Raw genomic sequence first — 10005 nt, forward strand, 5'->3', positions numbered from 1 at the left:
CAGCAGAGCCGCCAATGGGGGCGGTCAGCAACGTTAAAGCACTGCCACAGCAAAGGACCGTCCTTAAAGCTTTAACGTTGCTGCCCCTTCCTCCTCTTCCCCCCACGCCCCATTGGCGGTAATGACGTACAACACGTTTCCGCTCCGCACTTCCTGTCGATTTCTATGTCAGTGAGTTAGTGAGCAAATCTATAGCGCTACATAGCAAGTTCCTGTACCGTGTGTTAACGAGTCTCGCCTGTTAATAGGTAGCACTGGGAGGCAAAATCACAATAACAATCAGGTGCCCCAGATAATCATCTTCCAAGAATATTAAAGGAATTGGCATATGAAATTGCAAATCCAATAGCAAGATTTTTTAATGAATCTTTAAACTCGGGGGTCATACCCTAGATGACTGAAAAATTGCTAATATAAGAAAGGAAAAAACCTGACCCAGGCAACTACAGGTCTGTTAGATTGACTTCAATTGTACACAAGATCTTAGAGCACATTTTGAAAGAGAGTAATTAAATACATGGAGGTAAACAGTAACTGGGATAACCTAAAACATGGTTTACAAAAGGTAGATTTTGCCAGACCAACCTGATCTTTGAGAAGATAACCAATTTTTTAGAAAAAGGAAATACAGTAGACCTAATCTACCTTGATTTCAGCAAAGCATCAGCTATTGTTCCACCTAGGTCTGGAAATTGTTAGTTAAATTGGAGAAGACGGAGATTAATCCAAAGGTGGGTAAGGAAACGATTAAATGGGGAGACTACAACATGTCATATCTAAAGGAGAACTGTCTGGCTGAAGGGCGGTTACTAGTGGAGTTCCTGGAGGATTGCTCTTGGGCCCAATCTTATTTAACATTTGCATTAATGATCTTGGCACAAAAAGTGGGAGTATGCTAATAAAATTTGCAGATGAGACAAAGTTGGGAAGTACTGCCAATACAGAGGAGGACCAGAGTATCATACAAGATCTGGATGACCTTGAAAAGTGGAGTAATAGAAATTGAATGAAATGTAATAGTGCAAGTCATGCGCTTAGAGACTAACAAATATTTGCTATAAACTGGAGATTTACTAGTTGGAAGCAATAGAGGAGGGGAAAGACCTGGGTGTATTGGTCAATCACAGGATGACTATGAGCCACCAGTGCGATGCTGTCATTAAAAAGGCTAATGCAATCCTAGGATGCGTTAGGTGAGGCGTTTCCAATAGAGATAGGGAAACAGGGTGGATTTGATTTAAATCAAATTGATTTAAATCAAATTGATTTAAATCACTAGCCAGGAAGACTTGATTTAATCATGGATTTGTACATAAAAGTGCATTCTTGTTGGTTGTTACAACCTTATTACATATTCTTCACAACTCAGAGATAGATGTAGGTTTCATTTTTAGAAGGTACACACTATACATTTTTAAAGTGGTTTATTTTGAAAAATTTTCAGATTAAACACTTTGCATGCATGCCTGTCTTACCCACAGGTAGAGGAACTTCCTTAAAATATTCCCAAATGGGGTCTCTTTTACGGCCTGCTGCCATTATAAGTTTTCCCTTCTAGTGAGAAAATGGTATGGTAGATCTCAAATCAATGAAGGCTGCACCCAGAAAGACCTCAAGACTTCTGGAATATGCTGCTCAAACAGTTTCACTTTTGTTTCTACTGCCTGTCCCTCCCTTCTCACATTTATCTCCAGACTTCTTCTCCTTGTCCAGATCTATTCCGCCCCCAACAATCTTCTATTCATTTAACTTTTTGAAACTGCACTTTTAGAGAGAGATAAGGGATTGTCTCTGTGTACACAAATTTGCAGGGGGACAATAGGATCGAGGTCTGTCACTTCTCACCTTTATATATTATTTATTTAAAAACATTTTTGCTGTTAACAAGCATGTTATCTCTGGAGACACAAATCCACAGTTTGAGAACTGCAAAACTAAGCATCTCTGATGGTATCTTCTAGACTGAGTCCCATTGTGTAGATAGAAAGATTAACCTAAATAATCTATACAGAAGCCCGTGGAACTCCATAAGATTGGGTCCATAATCCATGAACTATTGGAATTTATTTACAAAACTTTTCTTAAACATTACATTAATATATTGTCTCATGCTATAGAATTAGAATTTATAACCCCTATTCCATGATAAAATATCTTTGAGCTATAATGTTAGGTTTTTTCCTCAAAATACATTTTATAAAAAAAATCCAATTCAAATAAAAATCCGATTTAAAAAAAAAAAAAAATTTTTTTTTAAATCCGTTTTTTATCCACAATGCGATTGATGGACATGTCCTCCATGAATCAATTTTCACTTGTTTTTTATTTTTTTTTGGATAAACACTAATAAATTCCTAGGCAATCTTAAAATAAAAACCGAAAACAAAGTGCCTTGTGGGTGCTATATCCACAAGAAGTTCCATTCATTGAGATACTGCTGACTTGGGACCAAAATTGGAGTTCCACACTCCTTAAGGTCATAATCTACATGGTGGGGTAATGCACACTATGGGGTTTAAATTCTAAAGCATACTAAGGTGTGGCGCATTTATTGGTCCATGTAGACCCTGCTGGTACAGCACACTAGGGAACCTTGAGTGTGCAATGTAATGCTGTTTGAAACAGTACTAAGTTGAAGCAAGGAGACTGCAAGTCCTAACCCACTAATGCAGTTGACATTTCTTCAATATTTTGTGGATTTCTTAGTTTATCTCTTTCATATCTCCTTATTTTATATTGCTATTTAGTAACAAAACCTAGATTGCTTAAATTATACCAGTACAAAAATTGTTTAACATCTCACTTTCACTGGTCACCCTAATGTTTTGCCAACTTGCCTTGGGGCAAATATTTCAGTAAGACTGCTTATTCTGAAATGAACAGCTGTGCAGATATTCCTTATCCTGGAGCTTTACATGTTTGCAATTGTTTTTTATAATGGCTATTTAAAATACCTATAGATTTCCTGCAAAATTAATTATTGGTTGCTGTTAGTTAACTGAACAAGAATTACCTGTCTTCATTCAGTTAACTTCCTGGCTGCTTGAAATCCCAGTTTTTCTCCCTGACCCCAAAATTCCTAACTTTGCCTAATAAATCAATCAAATCCTACCCTCTCAAATCTTCTGATTTCCCAGGGTTTTATCTTTCTTCCTGATCATCAGCCCTGCCGCCTGTATGGTATACTGTAACCTGTTTAGCTAAGGTGTGTGTGTGTATGTATGTATGTAATATATAGCGAGAGAGACTATAATCAGCAGGTAAACATTGTAATACTTTTTTAACAGCAAAACTTTACAAGAATAAATGATATTGTAATTTTAAATTGTTTAATTTTATGTTCCTTTTTAAACAGAACGAAGCAATTTAAACGTTTTTACAGCTGTCTGATTGAATGCTCTTGAAGAATTTGTACACTTCCTATTTTTTAAACAAAGGTTTTGATTTTATTTTGATTTCTAGGTTACACACCAGCTTTGGCCTGTGCTCCCAATAAGGATGTGGCTGATTGTCTAGCTCTCATTTTGGCCACGATGATGCCTGTTTCATCAAGCAGCACTTTACCTTCCCTTACATTCAATGCCATTAATCATTACACCAACACCTCAAAAACTGTCACGTTTGACTCCTTGCCAATCATGAGGAGTGAACATAGCTCTTATTGTAGTTTCAACAACATTGGCAGGGAAGATGGCTACCCATATACAGAAGAGGATGAGCTTAATGACTCAGATTCTGAGACCTATTAAGAAGCTTCATCTGGAGGTCTGAAGAGAGAGCCCAGTCATCTGAAGGTCAGAATTGTGCTTTTGGAAAAAAAGCAGTCCGTGTTGGATTACAAGAGGACAGACCTACGAGAAGATTTTGGGGTTTTTTAATTGTGGGTGCATATGAAAGATCTGTGTGTGACACTAGGAGGATTTTAAAGAGCAGGTTTTGCAAAAGAAGCATAAATTCTTGAAAAATACTTGGAATCTACAGCAAAAAAAATTAAGAATGTCAAAACTGTTTTATTTAATTGTACATTACCATTTTGTTTGTGGTGCCAGGAGTAACTTCTCCAGACTCTGCACCCTAGTCTGTGTAAATGAACAACACTATTGTACAACAAAAAGGACATTTGATTTAACTATAATCAATAAAACTAAAACCATTTTGAAGGCAATAAATGAGTTTGGTACAGTAGGCATTGTGTGTGCAGCAAATTGCCAAAGGACCAAATAACTTAAAGATTTTTTTAATTAAATACCTTTTTGTGGAAACTGGAATAGGTTAAATGAGATGTTGTCTTAACCAAACCTTAATTATTTCTGGGAATGAAGCTTAGATTTGGTTTTAAATGTTGATTTTTTTTATAATCTAAAAGCCTTCCGACACTATTAAATGTACCATGAAAGAAAGCAGATGTATCTTTCAGTTTTGTTTTTTCTTTTAGATTAAACAAAAATGAACTTGTCATACTTTTATAAAGCTTAAAAAAAACCAGCTAACAAGGTGCAGTCAGGGTGAAACATGTACAGTGTAATAAACAAGGGGAGGGGTGGGAGGGAAGCAGTAATTGTTGCACAGTTTTAGATTTTTAACTTCTGGGTTTTAAATTGAGATATTTTTATTTAAATACATGAAGGGTAATTTACTGAGAAAATGAAACCGCATAAAAATTTAAATGTAATCTCCTGACACCCTGTTGTGGCTGAAAGTTCTTAGCGAATGGATTTATCAACAATTCACCCACTTATTTACATCATAAAGTTTGTAAGTGAGATTAAGTCTGTGCCTCCATATTGTATTTCTTTTAAATCCTGGAGTTCTGAGTGGGGGGGAAGGTGAATTTAAAAGAAAGTTTCTCTGTTATCAAAAGGTACAATGTTGGATCTTCGGGAAGAAATATCTGTGGTGTTCTCTATTTAAAAAATCAATAGAAGATGCAGGCCCCTGTAGTGTAGTACAAACTTGCCCTCAGTCTTTTTATAACAGACTACTGTTTAAAAAAAAAAAGCGCCTGAAAAATGGAAGACTGAAGTTTGTCTGTTAAATGAGTATTTAGTTTATTGGGTTCTGCTTTAACTATAACTATTACTTTTAAAGTGAAATTGCTTACGCACATGCAAGGGATTCTTGCATGTCCAGGTAAAATACAAATAAACTGAATCCCAATTACCTTTTATCCTTTTTGTATTGTGAAACTGGAAACCTTAATGCCATTGTAAATTATCAGCTGGTTTTCTGAACATAAAGTGTGGAAAAACAGGACAGTATTTTGATCTATTTGATAATTTTGTGGGTTTTTTGAAGAATTAATGAGCATGTACATAGAAATAGTGATTGCTTGAATACTGTATTTACCTGCACTCTTTCAGTACATCAAGATTCCTGTATATTTTACAGAGTATAATAAAACCCAGATGTGAGTTGTATTTAATGAATAATTTATTTGTATCTGTGTACCATACTTAAGCAGTAATTACAAAGATTCTTTTGTTGAATAACTATTAGAATTTATAAAATTTATTTTACAAAGGCTTTGCTGTCCTTTTAATTCCAAAGTGCATGTAAATAATTCAGATTTACAATCACTTTACAAGGAAGACCTAGGTGATGTTTAATTACTGTTTAGAATCTAGGTTGCCTTGTAAGCATCACCTTTCTTGTTAGGAGTTCATAAATATTGATTAATGGCAGAAACAGCATATTGCATATATGATCCTTCCACACTAGAGAGAGTTGGGGAGTCCATGCTTTTTCTATACCACACTGTGCTCTGAATCTTCTTTGGAGTTCTTTATTGTTTAGCCACACTTTTGATTCACTACATCTAATCAGTATCTTATCAGTAATCTGGTAATTTCTATGATGATCTGATTTGAACCAGCTGGGACAAGGTTTTCCCCACACTGCAAAGAAGAGTATTGACTTAGGTCACATGCTTGTTGTCTGAAAGGTAACATCTGTGATATTTCAGTTACTGGTGCTTTTCAGTTTTTGCTGCTCCCTCAGAACTGTGAGACGGTCTTACTGAATGCAGCTGAAATCTGTACTAGCAAATGTTTCTGCTCTTAACTCTTCAAGATTTGATAATTTTATCTCAAGATGGTCTGTTGCCTTGGCCTGTGTGGGTCCTCCATCCCGCCCCCCCCAGAGAAAAAGGACAGTAATTTATAGGATGGCTGACAATTACCTAATTTGAAATGTTCCTAGGTTGAACACTAGGTCACTTAGGGCAGGCCATCGGTCCCCCAAAGAAGCCTATTGATTTAAATGCATTGCTAACTTTGTTCTATTTTTTTAAAAAGGCACTAAAAAGAAAAGAAATAAACATCAAAACAACCCTCACCAACCTCTTCGCATGATCCATTGTAGCTTATGGTTGGAGGAAGCAGCCTGTGTCTGTTTTGCTCCTTAGAATGATATTCTTTGTAACTAATGTTCTTTGGGAGCTTGCCATTTTTGTGACTAAGCTGCCTCTGCCCTTAATGCTGTTAAATACTTTTTTTAATCTTTATATGAGTTTAGAATTGCAGTGAGCCACTAATATGAACATAAGAATGGCTATCGTGGGTCAGACCAAAAGTCCACCTAGACCAGTATCCTGTCTTTCTAACAGTGGCTGGTCCCAGATGCTTGAGGGAATGAACAGCCAGAGCAATTCTCAAGTGATCCATCCTGTGTCATCCAGTCCCAGCTTCTGGCGGTCAGAGGTTTTGGGACACCCAGAGCGATGGGGTTGTGTCCCTGACCATCTTGGCTAATAGCCACTGATGGACCTATCCCCCATGAACTTATCCAATTCTTTTTTGAATCAGTGATACTTTTCTGGGCCTTCACAACATCCCCTGGCAATGAATTCCACAGGTTGACTGTGCGTTGTGTGAAGAAGTACTTCCTTTTGTTTGTTTTAAACCTGCTGCCTATTAATTTCATTGGATGACCCTTGTGTTATGTGAAGGGTAAATAAAACTTCCTTATTCACTTACTCTACACCTTTCATGATTGTATACACCTTTACCATATCCCCCCTTAGTTGTCCCTTTTCTAAGATGAACAGTCCGTTTTTTAACTCTCCTCGTATAAAAGCTGTTCCATTCCCCTAATCATTTTTGTTGCACTTCTCTGTACTTTTTAAAATTCTAATATATCTGTTTTGAGATGGGGTTATCAGAATTGTACGCAGGATTCATGGTGTGGGCATACCATGTATTTTTATAGTGTCGTGTTTTCTGTCTTATCTATCCCTTTCCTAATGGCTCCTAACAGTCTGTGAGCTTTTTTTGACAGTCGCTGCACATTGAGCAGGTATTTTCAGAGAACAGTCCATGATGATAGCAAACTTCCTTGAATAGTAACAGTTAATTTAGACTCCATTATTTTGTATTTTGCAATTATGTTTTCCAGTGACAAACTCCCAGTATAACTTGAACTGCTGTAGCCAACTGTTAATGTGTCCACAGATTTTTTTTTTTGAGTTGCACCCATCTGGCCTAAATCTCATTTTCACAAAGGCCCGTTTTAACCACTCTGATCATGTAAAAGGGCTTTATGGGTGCGTTAGTATACATGAGCATCAAATCAGGCCCACTGTTTACAAGAATACGGTCTTATTCCAAAAAGTGTGTGTGTGTAATAAAAAAAAAAAAAGCATGCAAATGTGTTTAAAGAATAGGTTGCTATGGTTAATGACTCATTGAAATGCCATGAAATAGAAGGTTCCACATTAATATATAACAGATTAAACAAGCTTGCCTGTGGATGCTCTTTTTCAAACTTCTAGAATCACAGAAATGTAGGGCTGAAAGGGACCTCGAGAAGTCGTCCAGTCCAGCCACCTGTGATGAGGCAGGACCAAGTAAACCTAGACTCACACTGGCAGTTGTGGGGATTCTCTACTCCTTAACTACCCATATAGTTAGAAAGTTTTTCCTGATATCTAACCTAAATCTCCCTAAGTTGCAGATTAAGACCATTACTTCTTGTCCTACCTTCAGTGGACATGGAGAACAGTCGATCACAGGCCTCTCTATAACAGCCCTTAACATATTTGAAGACTGTTTTTTATCAGATCCCCGCCTCAGTGCTCTTTTCTCAAGACTAAATTATGTTTGAGTCAAACTTATTTCGAAAGTTCATAGTCTGAATGGAGACTTTTAAATTAAATGCTTAATTTGTAATGAATAAGGTGCTGGGGTTTAAGAAATTTTTTTACTTTCATAACTGATGTGGCAAGCCCAGAGGTGCCCGGGCTATGAACTACCAAGCCCAGAGGTGCCGGGGCTCAGCCCTGGCACACCCTGCCACAAATTAAGCAATTCTTTCCAGAAAAGAACATTGCAGACTGTCTTGTTAGTATAATTTCTCAATGTACAGATTAGTGGTACATGATTATTACAACACGCTTTACCCAAGAAGCCTTCTGGGATTATCACCAAGGCTAGTCTGAATTCTGTTTTATCTGTTTCTGCAAACCCCACTTTGGGAACCACTGCTTTAGAGTGATGCTGCATTTGACAAACGAAATTGTCACCCACAGACTGTTGTGTGTGGACTGTACAAAGCAATCCTTACATGCGTAATCTCATTAAAATCAATAAATCTGTTCTCGTGGGTATGGCTTAAGATCTGGCCCTTTGTTTTTTTTCTCTGTCGTTTTCCACTTCCTTCCACCCAAAATTTTTTACTTCAAAACTTAGAATTGTATGAATAGAATTAGAATTCTCTCACACACACTCCCACACCCTTTAACAAAGGTATATTTCCTGGTTACGCTGTACCTCTGAGAATTCTGCTTGTGTGGATTATCTCCCTAACTCTTATCATCCCTTCATTAAAATTATGAAGCTAGATTTTTATCTTAAGCACCATCATTATTAAAATTCATGACTTGAGACTTTTGCCTATAGCTGTACACCCACCTCTGATAAGAGTTGAACAAAAATTACCAAGAATCACAAAGTTTAACTACGGTGCACCAACACAAATGACCAGAGGCTGAACTCCGGGTGAGAGTTTATATTCCCCAAGAAGTCATGAGGGTTCTTTTTTTCTTGTGTAAAAAAAAAAAAAATTCAAAAGAAAAGGTGGGGAACCAGAATGGGTTTACAGTAGTTGTCTCTGGCTTGGGCTTTGTTTGCCAAGGTCAAAGCTTCTTTGCTGTTATTACACCATATGTGGAATTTGCACCCAAAATACAAAACACTGTGATTTTTGGTGAAGTTTATTCTGTCTAAGCTTTTCAAAACTGACTTGATGTGGTAGGTACTACCATTTTTGGGTCCCCAATTTTAGATCAGGCCTGATCTCCAGAGGATGGATGCTTTTTCTGAAAATTAGGCTCTTTTCAAGTGTCTCATGTTCAGGACCCAAAATTAATAGTCATTTTTGAGAAATCTTGGCTCTCCTCCTTTGACTTTTGTCCTTTGTCCTGGGTAGCTATGGCCATGGCCAAATTGGAGATTGATGAATGACTCTGGCAGTATAGGAACCCAAGTCACATGGGTATCTCGGCAGACTCCTTTTCCTTTCCCCTTCACATCTAGGCTGTTTCCAAATCTTGCTTCTGCTTACACCACAATGTTGCTAAGATCCAACTTTTTCTCTGTCTACCCAGCTGGAACACTAGGCTCTTATTGTGCCCCCAGTACACAAATACAAACACTGCTCTGGCACAGATGCCAGCCATGATGCCCTCTGTCTGCATCCCCTATAACTACCTCTGCACTTTGTTCTGTGCCTAATGTGTAGCCTGGAAGATTCTCCCTGAGCAGGTCCACCAAGCTCATTACCTTCCTGCCTTCAAATTCTCTACAAGACCAACTTCAGAAATTAGCCAATTATTGGCTAAGTAACTGGGAATAGTTATAAAACACACACCTCTATATAGACACAAAACTATCAAAATATGTCCAAACACAGCCTTGACCACTTTGTTTTATATTGTCCCCTTTCATCTACCTTTTGTATGTGAATTTGGGGGGGGGGGGGGGGGGAGGTAACCTGTAAGTTTTTCAGAGT

The 10005-nt window shown here is 37.5% G+C and overlaps 1 protein-coding gene across 3 annotated transcripts in view; it reads left to right on the forward strand.

The window, feature by feature from the left end:
* Window positions 1-4400, forward strand: part of ANKRD28 (ankyrin repeat domain 28) — a 201499-nt gene extending 197099 nt beyond the window's left edge. For all 3 annotated transcript variants that reach the window (XM_024209574.2, XM_024209575.2, XM_024209573.2), the window contains one exon: window positions 3463-4400. In XM_024209574.2, the coding sequence (XP_024065342.1) occupies window positions 3463-3749 (287 nt within the window). In that variant the 3' untranslated portion in view covers window positions 3750-4400. The remainder of the gene's footprint in view (window positions 1-3462) is intronic.
* The last annotated feature ends 5605 nt before the right edge of the window (window positions 4401-10005 follow it).

Source organism: Terrapene carolina, unplaced genomic scaffold (assembly GCF_002925995.2).
Source record: "Terrapene carolina triunguis isolate 2854851 unplaced genomic scaffold, T_m_triunguis-2.0 Scaffold84, whole genome shotgun sequence".
Classification (NCBI taxonomy): Eukaryota; Metazoa; Chordata; order Testudines; family Emydidae; genus Terrapene; species Terrapene triunguis.